The 13,506-nt window shown below is 34.4% G+C and overlaps 1 protein-coding gene across 3 annotated transcripts in view; it reads right to left on the bottom strand.

Annotated features, from left to right (window-relative positions):
* Positions 1 to 13,506, bottom strand: part of ANKRD12 (ankyrin repeat domain 12) — a 113,828-nt gene that overhangs the window by 50,338 nt on the left and 49,984 nt on the right. For all 3 annotated transcript variants that reach the window (XM_079943366.1, XM_079943365.1, XM_079943367.1), the window contains 3 exons: positions 9,944 to 10,090; positions 6,254 to 6,454; positions 4,773 to 4,915 (listed from right to left, as the gene is read on the bottom strand). In XM_079943366.1, the coding sequence (XP_079799492.1) occupies positions 4,773 to 4,915; positions 6,254 to 6,454; positions 9,944 to 10,090 (491 nt within the window). The remainder of the gene's footprint in view (positions 1 to 4,772; positions 4,916 to 6,253; positions 6,455 to 9,943; positions 10,091 to 13,506) is intronic.

Genomic DNA, 13,506 nt, shown 5'->3' with positions numbered 1-13,506 from the left:
ATTTTCTTGGATTTTTAAAATCAGGAGCTGGTAAATTTGGTCTGTAGGCCAGATCTGGCCTGCTGACTAAGAATAGTTTTTATATTCTTACAAAATACTTTAAAAAGAATTGATAAAGGAGAAATACATAGGAGGAAACAGAAGCAGAGAGAGAGGGAGAAGGGAGGAGGGTCAGTGGAGGTGGCATGTGGTTGCAAAGCCCACAATATTTACTATCTGGCCCTCTACAGAAAGTTTGCCAAATCCTGTTCTATGTAGTCACCACTCATTCCTCAAATTTCTATCTCCCAAAATACTGGTTTTCTTGTTTCTTCTGTTCTTTATCCTTGTGGGACTGTGTCCTTTAAAATCTCCCCTTTTAGGGGTTTGAGAAGGTAACTGAAGTTAAAAACTTTTAGTTATTATAAATAATGCTATAGTGAACACCTTTATAAGTTGAAAATTTTTCCCCCATTTTTAGGCTTATTTCCTTCAGTTAGAGTCTTAGAATGAGAAAACAGAAGGATCTTGATACTACTGAACGCTTTCTATACCTGTCAGGAAATAATAAAAAAAAAATTTATTCCTGGGACTTCCCTGGTGGTCCAGTTAAGAAGGTTAAGAATCCGCCTTCCAATGCAGGGGGCGAGGGTTCAATCCCTGGTCGGGGAACTAAGATCCCATATGCCACAGGGCAACTAAGCCTGCATGCTGCAACAGAGCCCATATGCTCTGGAGCCCACACGCCACAACTAGAGAGCCCGTGTGCCGCAACTACTGAGCCCGCATGCCACAACTAGAGAGAAGCCCACGCGCCACAATGAAAGATCCCGTGTGCTGCAACTAAGACCCGATGCAGCCAAAAATAAATAAATAAATATTAAAAAAAATTTATTCCTGACTATGATTAGACAGTTCATTCATTCAAACATGCTACAATAACCCTAACCTAAATAACCAATACTTTACAGATCATTCTCATATGCAAAAAATTATTTATTCTAAAAAGAATTTAAAGTAACTTAAAGTTGCTTAAAACGAGCAGGCAGGAAGACTTCCCTGGTGGTCCAGTGGGTAAGACTCCGTGCTCCCAGTGCAGGGGGTCTGGGTTCAATCCCTGGTCAGGGAAATAGACCCCACATGCATGCCACAACTACGAGTTCGTATGCCTCAACTAAGTCCTCATGCCACAACTAAAGATCCCACATGACGCAACTAAACATGCCGCAATGAAGATCCTGCGTGCCTCAACTAAGACCCGGCACAGTCAAAATAAATAAATAAAAAAATTTAAAAAAAAAAACCCAAAACATAGCAAATTAGAAGTGAGTAAAAATGATGAGACAAGAAGAAAATAAACATAGGTAGTATCTAAAATAGAACTAAGAATAGGGCTATTATAAGAATGTATATTATGAAGTAATACACATTTGTGAAAGGTAGGCCAAAGATTAGGTTCTTAGTAAGCTATGTTAATCCTCTCTTACTTGAAACAATTTAGAACAGAACTTTTTCTCCTACCTTAGAAATGTTTTATGGATGGTTGAAGTTGTCATGAGTGTTACTGAGTGAAAGAAATCTAATTCTTTGGAGGAGACTCATAATATATGGTACAAATATATACCAATGGGTTTTGGTATATCTCATTTCCCTCCTCCTCCTTGGGGACAAGTAAAAGAACAAGGAGAAAATAACCCTCAACAGCTCTGAATTGTGACTCCTACTATCCTAGGCATGTTGGTAGGAGGAAAAGCAAAGATCTCTTGAAAATAGCATGTCAGTCTCCTTCTGGAAGGAGACTGGAAATAGTGTTTGAGTCTTTGTAAGTACATGAGCTCAAAGGTCAGCTTCTGGAAATATTTTGCAGCAATGTGCATATTTAGAAACTTGTATTCATAGAAACATGTCTTACTCATAAGGCACAGTTCTTTAACATTACATTTAGAAATCAGGAAATCTTTTTATGCAACATTTAAAGAAAAACTATTCATGCTTGATAAACTATCAATAATGCTTTTAAAAAAAGGGCAGTAAGTACAGTATTTAAAATAGCACAGCCAGAACATAAATCAGGTATGCATGGGACTCAAAATTCAATGAAGAAAACAGACATGCACATGAGTAAAAAATAATATAGTAAGTGCTATCACATAGGTATGTATGAATTGTCAAGGGAGCAAAAAAGACTGGAACGATGGTAAGCAAGGATCAGTTTAGGAGAAATAATGTTACAGGCTACATTTTTCTTCAAAATTATAACTTGAGAATTATGAAAAATACCTTATAGGAAGATTTAAATGAGAAAAATGGCATCTTTAATTTCCGAAATATCTGAGTATATTTGAAAAATAGCAATATAAAAGTTGCCTTTTAATCTTTGACCTCTGACATTTCTATAACATTTTAGATTTCAAGGTACGTTTATGTGCACAGCGTCGTTTTTTTCCTTCAAAATATCCCTTTTAGACAGGTATTATTTATTATGTGATTTAAAGATGAGAAAATGGAAGTTGAGAGGAAGAAAGTAACTTGTTTGAGATCACTCATTTGGGAAACTGGCCAGGCCAGAATTGAATTCATATCTATCTTCACTCCAAATTCCATTTTTTTTCTCAACTAAAGTGGCTTTTAAAAAACAGGCACCACGACACTGAAATTTTTGTGTCAAAAAAGAAAATAAGGCAGAGAATGTTTGCTGCTAACAAGAGAAAAAAAAGGGACTTTTCCAGCACAAAGGTATGAGATGACCAAAATCCTTTTACGTTATTCACTAGAGAGGAGAGACAGTGTACTGAATAACAACTCTTCCAGATTAATGAATTATTACCTCACTTTGTCTTAAAAAAAACACTGATATTTATCCTTTTTAGTCCCTTAATTTGAACTCATATCAGTTTAATAAACTTGGGAGTATCTTAGACCAGTGCGTCTTTGTCTTTGTGTCTCCTGTGTCTTTGTTTCTCCATGTTCTGGGAGAAGCTGAGGGTACTGGAATGCAATGGGTCATACAGTTTCAACAAGAAACACCAGAAGGTTATTCATTTACTGCGATGATTAAAATAATACTGGGACTTCCCTGGTGGTCCAGTGGGTAAGACTCTGTGCTCCCAGTGTAGGGGGCCTGGGTTCAATCCCTGGTGGGGGAACTAGATCCTGCATGCATGCCACAACTAATATGAATTCTCATGCCACAACTAAGAAGCCCACATGCCGCAACTAAGAAGCCCGCATGCTGCAACTAAGAGTCTGCATGTCACAACTAAGAAGTCCACATGCCACAACGAAGATCTCCCATGCTGCAACAAAGATCCTGCGTGCCGCAACTAAGACCCAGCACAGCCAACATAAATAAATAAATATTTTTTTAAATTAATACGTATAAAGAAAGCATTTACAACACTTCTTATCCCATAATGAAAACACACAAATATTGCTGTGAGAAGTTAATGTAATGTGGTTCACAACCACTCCTGCCAGAGACTGGAAATCTCATGAAGAGACTGAGAATCTCACATGAAATTAATGGCAAAAACAAATCCCTAGACAGCATCTATGCTACAGATCTAGAGAGAAGCTAGTCCCAATTAAAGCAGGATACAAGATATCTTGTATACAAGGATATTCTCGAACATAATAAATTGATCAATGTGTTTGATCTTATTCAGGGGCATTTTAGAGTTACGTCAGAGAGAGTAAGGAAGTACAGAAATAGATACATGGAAAACTAAATAAGAAAAATCAGAACAAGGCAGTGTAGTAACCAAGGTAATAAACAAAAATCCAAGAGAAAATACAATTATATTAAATTTGTGCATCTCTGAGCAGCAATATATATTAAAACCCTTTGCAGGGGGTCAATAACTAGTGACTAAAAAAAATAAAAAGCAAAATAGCTTCCATCTTGTTAGAAATAAAGAGATAACTACTAGAAGAAACACCTACAAGAGCTGCTTTTGGCTAAAGGTACTGGGAAGTGCGGAGGGATGGGAGGGAGCAGGTAGTTATCTTTATAAGCTAAGTAGTACTTTTCAACTTTCTAAGCTATGTACAAGTATTCTTTGATAGAAGTTAAAATTAAGTGAAAGAGAAAAACTACTTATGTGATAAACAAAATCCTACTTTAGAACCATTGCTAATAGTGCCCCAGGTTGATCTGCTCTGGCTATAAGCAGGTTATAGTAATGGAGCTAAGCATTAAGCACAATTAAAACATAAGGTACATTACAACAAAGACTGATTAGGCTTTGACGTCAGCATGCCAGAGATTGAAAATGAAAATGGAATTTAAAACCCAGCATGGTTCATAATATTACATCAAAGCAAATTAAACATGTCATTAAATTTGCAAGCATATATAATCATGTTTGTTTAAATCATGTCTTCTTATATACATAAGCATCTGAATAATAATGTCAGCTAAAATTCAGCAACAGATGTTATATATAGAGGAATCATTAATAAGTCTTAAAAAAAGGCATCATGACAATGTAAAATTTTATTTTAAGTACAATCTGCTTTAACCGCTGCATCTAATTATCTGACAGTAGAATGGCCTTTTAACTAAATATTTGCCAAGTTGTTTAATTACCAAGTTAAAGAGGTTTTATGAAAAGAAAATGCTAAATCTATGATAGGAATTAGCAATTAGAAGGTAGAAAAAATACAATATAGATGAGCTGATCATGCAATGAGTGAAATATGACATAAGATCGTATGACTAAGAAACGAATTAAATGACTGGATTAAATTTATATTTTGAAGACGTATATTACTGCTCCTTCCATCATACTCACATCTCTGTGCCCACTACTAGCAGAATCATGGAGTGGAGTGTCGTCATCCAATCCTTGTGTGTTAACATCTGCTCCAGCTGCTATAAGTATCTTAGCAACATCATAATATCCAACATTGCAAGCTTCATGCAGTGGTGTCCAACCTAAAGTTACAATATTAATTGAACATATGGTTCACTTCTACTAATTCAACACATATGCTTTTTAGATACATAACCATGTGTGACATACTGATTCTACATGCACACAGTACAGAAGGAAAAAGGAGTGATGAACAAGTTACTGAAAATAAGTACCTAAGAAAACCACCAATTTTACAGAAGGTTCATCCACAATCATATTATTTCCATTGGGACTAAATTATTTGACAAAAGTACTAAACATTTAAGCTTATCCAATAACTTGCTATAATTTAGAACAATCATCTCAACTATGGAAAAAGTAGAAAAAGGCAAAATAAGCTTGTTAGGGTCTTTCAATATTACAAGATATTGAATATAGTTTCCTGTGCTATACAGTAGGTCCTTGTTGTTTACCTATTTTATATATAGTAATGTGTATATGTTAATCCCAAACTCCTAATTTATCTCTTCCCCCCACCCAAGGCTCTTTCATATACTCTTGATCGGAGTGTAAATTGATAAAAGATTTTTTGGAGGGTCATTTGCCTGATTTTCAAAAAATTTTAAATATGCGTCTCCTCTGATTTAGCAGTTTCCTTTCTACTGAAATATCATCCTTCCATAACTATACACAAATATATTTCTACAAGAGGGTTACTGAAGTACTGTCCACGGAATCTATTCTATACACTATTATGTGGCTGTTGAAATGAATGAAGTAGAACCACCTACATGTACCGACAGAAATATCTGTACGACACTAGTAAAAAGGAGAGATTGCAGAACTACAGGCTGACACAGATAGAGTGATTTGATTTTTTAAAAAAAGTCTCTATATAACTGAATGTTCATTGTATATATGATCCTGCAAGTGCACAGAAAGGACAGCCTCCAAATTGTTAACCACAGTTCTGTGAAAAAGAAAGAACCTGGGGGATGGGAGGGTAGGGTACTGTAGTATGTGAAACTAAAGGGAATTTCTACATTGTTCCCCAATACTTTTACTGTGTGAAACAACACTGCCACTCTCTTGTAGTCCTTGTGCTCAAGCTAATAAACGGTCTAAACATTATTTAACTGTGGTTCACCTAGAACCTAAATTGGATAAAAAATTACATGGTAATATGCCAAATAAAATGCACATTTAAGTATTTGAGTAATTACTGACAATGAATTGTAGCAGAGATCAGGGTTTTAGGTATACACTCCAAAATAGTTTTATATTAAATTATACTTTTAGAACTCTTTCATTTCAGAAAGAGGAATGAAGAGTATAGATTAAATTGTAACCAGCATCTGTTTAGATGATAAACTCAGAATTTTAGTTCCTGAGTATTCGTCTTTAACTACAAGTCTTACCTGCAAAATCTTTCACATTCACATTTGCCCCTAAACTTATTAATTCTTTGACCTGTTTTACATCTCCTCGAATAGCTGCCATGTGTAAAGGAGTTTCACCACGTTCATTTCTTTTATTAACTTTATCTTTCTGTCGAGATGAAGAACTGGGAGTTTTCTTTTGGGCTGGTGTTGTTTGTGATGGATGATTTGGTGTGGAATCTATAAGAAAGAGAAAAGTTAACAAAAGTTCTAGACTAAATATTTTGTATATTCATTTAAAGGTTTTTATAGGTAACGTGCTAACAGGGGGAATATCTTCTCACCCAAACAACCTGAAACTTGACTTGGATGATACACTAATAATTTGACCCAATTACATGTAGTAGATCTTCCTTTAGGGTTATCAAATATTGCAGGAGCCAATTAAGAAAAAAATGTTTCATTCTGTCAATTTATAGAATTGGTTTAAAATGATAATAAAATATCAAGTATGCACCCTGAAAGTGTTTGCTTAATGAATAATTTGATAAACTGCAAAAAAACATGTTCTTCATGGCATGTTATGATACTATTTCAAGAACTAGATGAAATGACATTGAAGGCTAGAGTTTACACCTCTGACTCAAACTACTGGAGTTCTATTCTGTTATTAGGTGCAAATCAAGGTCATAGATGATTTTAGTATGAAATGAAGCTTAATATCTATGAGAAATAAGGACAGTCTAGAAAAAGGCCTTTAAAAAGTGGGTGATAAAAGAGGGGGAAAAAAGTGCTTTGCTTTGATTCCTATCTTTTGATTTTTGTTCCAGTTTCTTTCTCAAAAACAAGAAAGTTAAACTGGATGACACCCAAAGTCCTCTACTCCCCATTTCAGAACTGGGAAAAAAACAAAACAAAAAACTAGTTTCTTAATCAATTAAGGATTCAAGACATATGTACAGTGTTAATAATTAACTCTGAAAATTTACAACTATTTAAAAGAAACAACAGCTCTAAGAGAAAAAAGTCTATGGAAAATCATTTTCTGACATCATATAATAATTTCCCTGCAAACTGACATGATTAGAGCACTAAAGCATTATCATCCTTTTCTCAATAAGAAAAAGTTTAAAATTTACCTTAAAGTACATTCAGTTAGTAACAGTTTCCTATCTATGGATTTCTATAATGTATACTCCAGAAGAGTATGAACCTTGTCTAATCATCACTGTATCTCGGCTGCTTAGAAGACTTCTTGGTACATAGTGTACTCATGCAATATTTGTTGAATGAATACATGATTCTTATTATAATATTTATAGTCAAGTTATTTATTTAGAAAATTAGTGGTTGAACTTCTTAAAAACAAAAGGACATTTTTAAATTCAAACAACTTGAAAGGAATTAATTCATATAAAATTTTCTTAGCCATTCCAAAATAATATACACACAGACAAAATAACAGTAGTACTATCCATAATGGCAATCAGAATAAACAAAAACATGGAAAACGAATTATGTAATGGATAAAACAATGAACCCTAAATTCCAAGCACATCTATAAGATGGCAAACAGGTTATTTCAAAAGCTCTCCACTCTAGTCTACATATATTAATAAAGATGACTGATGTACCCTTTAAATGAAAAGAACCAGCTGCAGAACAGTATTATAGTATTAATCTTATTTATATTTAAAAATGAACAGCAACAAAAGATATATGTTTGCATGTTTATATCTAGAAATTTTCTAGAAAATAAACTGTTAATAGTGCTCGCCTCTCAAGGGGGGAGACCATTGGAAATGAGGGAGGACTTTAGCTTTTTTGCCTTACTGTATTAATTCTTTAATTTACTCTATGGATAGAGGTTCATAGTATTAAAAAAACAGTTTTAAAAAATAAGTCTTCCCATCTAACTATTAAGTCTGACTCAAAGTCAACATTTTACAGAAACATTTAAAGTTTAACACTGTAAACAACTTTAATTTGGCCACACTGTTTCCCGAGTTGTGGGTGGAAAGGCAGAAGAATAACCAAAACAATATGCCCTACTTAAAAAAGCAGAAAGCCCTAACGTGTTTTTATTAGTGAAAGATATAGATACACTCATGTTTAATGAAACTATGATATATAGAAACTCTAAGAATTTTACCAAGTTGTTCCACTTTTTAAAAAAAGAGCTAACACTGGAAAAGTTCACTAGAAAAACTGTGTCTTTTTCAATGCATTTCAACAGGCTGTTATGTTACCCAAAGTCTTATATAAAAAGACGCCTTGAAGTCAGAGCCAAAACAAAAAATTTTTTTTCTCTAGAGAAAAGTGATTTACTTTCTTCTTGTATTGGTCAATGAGAACTATACAACTTAAAATTTTTGTGTTGTGAGCTACCAGAATGCATAGCTAAATTCAATGCTCAGTAGTAATAACTATCTCAGTCCAGCTATCTGGGCTTTATCTACTTTTTAAACCCCTTTTAATAAGTTAGCAAGTTGGTTTGTTCCTTCTTCGTTTTCATCCTGCTGGTGAGCCATCTTTAATCATTTCTGGAGGGCAAACTACTTGAATAAACACACACACACAAGTAGCACAACACCTTAACTGGAAGTGTGAAATGAAATATGAAATAAATTTACATAGTATACTGCAGATATTCCTTTTAAAATAAATTTTAGCAGATCTTAAACACTAAAACATGAATTACACTCTTCTAAAAGTATGTGATAAGATGACCAGCTTACAGCAGTGTGCTAATGAACTGAAAAGTAAGCTATAAACCCAGAAGCAGCTTTACAGAAACTGGGGTAAAAATGTCTGCAGTAAGGTAAAAGCACACACAGTTCTGCAACAGATTTCTCATGTTGACTGACCCAATTCTAAATTACAGCTGACCCCAGAACAACTCGGGGATTAGGGGCACCCACCCTCCTCACATTTGAAAATCCGTGTGCAACCTACAGTTGGGCCCTCCATATCCACGGTTCTGCATGTGCAAATTCAACCAACCACGGATTGTGCAGTAGTACAGTATTTACTATTGAAAAAAATCTGCATATATGTGGACCCACTCAGTTCAAACCTCTGTTGTTCAGGTGTCAACTGTACTCATTTTAGTTGACAAATATTCACTGAATGTCCACTAAGTGCAAAGGTCCCTGCCTGTGTATAGCTTTTCATCTAGTGGATGATACAGGCATAAACAATTGTCACACAAATAAATGTAAAATTGCAAACTTATGTTATAAGAAACTGATTAAATCCAAAAAAGGATAAACATTTAAAGTAGGTAAAAATTATTGTCAAGGACTTCCCTGGTGGCGCAGTGGTTAAGAATCCGCCTGCCAATGCAGGGGACACGGGTTCGATCCCTGGTCGGGGAAGATCCCACATGCCGTGGGAGCAACTAAGCCCATGTGCCACAACTACTGAGCCTGCACTCTAGAGCCCGTGAGCCACAACTACTGAAGCCCGCGTGCGTAGAGCCCGTGCTCTGTAGCAAGATAAGCCACCACAATGAGAAGGCCGCACATCACAATGAAGAGCAGCCTCCACTCGCTGCAACTAGAGAAAGCCTGCACACAGCAATGAAGACCCAACACAGCCAAAAATAAATAAATAAATAAAGTAAAAATAAGTCCAAAGACAGTCATTATAAAAAAAAAATTGTCAAGACAAAGCTACAGTGTGAGGAAAACTATGAACACACAAGAACTCGATGATGGTAAGTGTCACCTGGACTGTTGTCTCTTGCTGTCATCTGCATAAGAAGTGCCATCTGCTTTCGCTCTGAGAGTGGATAACCAAAAAGAATGCTAACTGGAGTGGACTTCTTATTTCCAGCTTCCTTTTTTGTTTTCTTCTTTTCTGGACCTTCTTTCTCTGGAATTATTAATAAATATGTAAGAATCTGAAACAAATGTAAGCACTCAAAAGTAAAACATAAGGAGACTTCTTAAAAATAGATGATACATGTTTATGAGAAACAAGGGTCACAGAGGAACTTGCAATAGGCAGACAAAAGGGCACTAGGCCTTTATTATATAAGCAATTTTCTTCCTGAATGCTTTGAAAAAAAATAGTCTTGTGTAATTTTCAGAAAATTAATAACATTCGGAAATTTAGTACTAGTAAAATTTTTAATGATTTGTTCTATTAAATAACACTTCAAACATTCCTTAGTTTTACATCTTTGAAATGCCTCTTTCATTCATTATAATTTTATTCTATTGTTGATAAGTTTATATAGCAACGTTCCTTCATATTACCTCCCTAATTCCACTAATAATCTGTACAATCTTCTAAGGAGGTATTTAACACAAAGCACATCACACGGAGTAATTATTGGGAAAAAAACGCCAAATCACTTTATTTCAGTCATAGGACAGCTGAACATGGAACAGTATTAATCAAAGCTAAAACTGAGCAAATTAAAGATTCTATATGTGTGTGGTAAGGGGCCGGGGATGGTTAATAGAGATCCTGAAAAGATTCAAAAATGTCTAAGATTTTTCAAAGAGATTTGATCCATCATAAAGTCAGCTCTCAGATTTAGCTATTTGGCAAATCTCTGGCAATGGAGCCAGCATTCCCCATTAAGTGACAGAAAATTCAGATGGAACTGGATTCCATAGGTCAAAGAAATACAGGTGTCTGTTCCTTCCTTCCTTCCTTTAGGACTTTTCTGGGAATTAATTCAAGTGGCCCTGTGAGATGAGCTGCCTATTAACTGTCTAGGCATTTATTTCTTGGGAAACCCTGTACCAATATCTGGGATTTACTGATCCAGGTTTGTGGTATAAAGAGGGGCTACAAAATTAAATAAATTAGTAAAAATGTTAAGTAAATGTAAAACAGCAAAACTGAGTGGAAGAAGAGAAGGCTTAGTAGTCAATATTGTGGTTTTTCTCAGGCAGATGTGGTCGGCAGCTAGACTACTCCAGGAGATAAGCATTTATTGATCTGGTAAAATTTTCAAGAAACTAATAAAATTTGATATTATTTAAATATTACCGTACTATAATTTAAGACATAAAACTTGCAGTGTACCACTTAGTTAATTAGGATAAACTGGCATCCTAATGACCTAGAAAAATTATAGAGGTCCTAATGTTTAAACTCTGCTGCCCACAAATCACTCAAAATTCAACAGCTCCTAAAATGTCCGTTTTGTTGATATTTGCAAAATTTTACATAACAGAAACAAAAAATTTCAAGATTTTTAATGTCAGCTTTTATTAATAGTTCTAATAGATTATTTTCTTATTTCTCATTTCATTGTCATTAATGATCCAATTAGTATAAAGCCAGTTTCAGCACAGTGTTTCACCCAATGTACTAAATGTATTATAAAGCCCTAAATATGTCTTTTGGAGAAGGCTGTTTTTTTCTGAAACATATACTTTCTCCTAATAACATTCTGTATGCTTTGGTTCTCTGATTTAATGAGAAACCACAATTGTTATTTTAATAGTTTTCCAACTGAATAACAAATCTTTAAATATAATGAATGTACTTCTCATCCAAAATTAAAATATTTAACAGTGTGAAAATTTTAAAGAAAGTAGAAAAGTTGTTTTAAGGAAAAAAAGTAGTTCAGTAACTGGAAGAAGTAAAATTAAAAATACACAGTATCTATCCTTAAAATACTTCCTAAAATTTTGGAAAAATTTTGTCTTTTATTTTCTCATTTGCAAAACTATTGATTTTTGATATTAACTGGATTTTAATACAATCTTTTAAGAAGAATATGCTCTAGGACTTCCCTGGCGGTCCAGTGGTTAAGACTCTGCACTTCCACTGCAGGGGGTGCGGGCTGGATACCTGGTCAGAGAACTAAGATCCTGCATGCTGCGCAGGAGCAGCCAAAAAATTAAAAAAAAAAAAAAAAAAAAGGAAATTCAGTGAGATTAAGATTAAAAGCAAAAATCAGTTGTGTTCCTCTACACCTGTAATGACCTCCTAAAAAAAAGAATATGCTCTAAAGTGATATACACTCAGTTTACAGAAGAAAGTGAGACACTTATGAATTCATTATTAAAATTCCATGCTGCCAAATGAGCAAACATATAATTACTACATTTTGGAAAAGAACAAACAAATTGGATATACTCCAAATATTCAAGCAAAAATTCAAATTAGGTACTAGCATTCAATATGAACTCTATTTTTTCTGAGTTACCTTAGCTATTTGTCTGAGTTCATGCTTTACATGAGACTGGAAAAGAAGGTAACTGAACAGGAGCTGGTGCAAGATAGCTAGGTTAGAGATAACTATATACCATTCTTCAAAATCATAAATCTTAGATTAGTATGTCCAAAAGTGTGAGTGGACAGCATTCAAATCTGACTATCTGGGATCTATCCTGTGAAGAACTTGTTTCCTCTGACCTGTCATAAGTAAAAAACGATCATATACAATAATATTAGAAAAAGGTAGGTACTTTTTCAAATTTCAGTATCTGAAATACGTACTTATTTGTTTGAATGACAGATCAGAATTTTAAAATTTAAACACAGGAATACTGACACATATACTCAATCTATACTAATAGATTTGAAATTCCACTCAGCCACCTTAAGAGATTTTTAAAGAAAAATCCAGGTGATTCACTTAAGACTAAAGAAAAACAGATATGGACTTTTCAACAATCCAATATTCTTTATTTCACGGTTCAGAGGATCTTTAGAATTATAGAGATGTCTCAGTCTTATAATCCTGAAAATCAGTGCTTTCTTTCCAGGTCTTGTCAGAATAAACAGAAAGCTCAACATTGTCACATCCCAATTAAGTATATTAAGGAGAAGAGACAAAACTGTTTTTCTTGGGGAACTAGCTCATAAGCCTATTTGTGTCTCAAAAACTAAATACGACATTTTCCCACAAAGCAGTCACTGTACAAGGCATGAAAGAATGGAACCTACGATTCAAATACAGATGAACATAATTAAATCAATCAGATTTAGAATGTATATATACTTCAATTCTGAGGAAAAACGTTGCCAATTACTCTCTGGTTGTGAAGTATCTACACAATCTTTGACAGGGGGGTGCTTATATCTTCTGATTTCCAGCAGAGATCCTCAGACCATGGATGGCTTCATTACATACAGCTCTTTTAGGTGCACCTTGGTACTTAGGAGCCCCACTTTAGAAAAGTACACCTAACTCCACAGAAAGTGTAGGTCTGTTCAATTTAAGGCAGATTGTAAACTTGCCTCCCACCCCAAAATTTTGATAACTAAGTATTACTGACTCATCAGCTCAATTAACAGCTTTCAGCATAATTTTAAGAATA

Source organism: Stenella coeruleoalba (assembly GCF_951394435.1).
Source record: "Stenella coeruleoalba genome assembly, chromosome: 14".
In the NCBI taxonomy this organism is placed as follows: domain Eukaryota; kingdom Metazoa; phylum Chordata; class Mammalia; order Artiodactyla; family Delphinidae; genus Stenella; species Stenella coeruleoalba.
The sequence above is the reverse complement of the archived record's forward strand: the minus strand, read 5'-3'. Positions and strand labels throughout refer to the sequence as shown.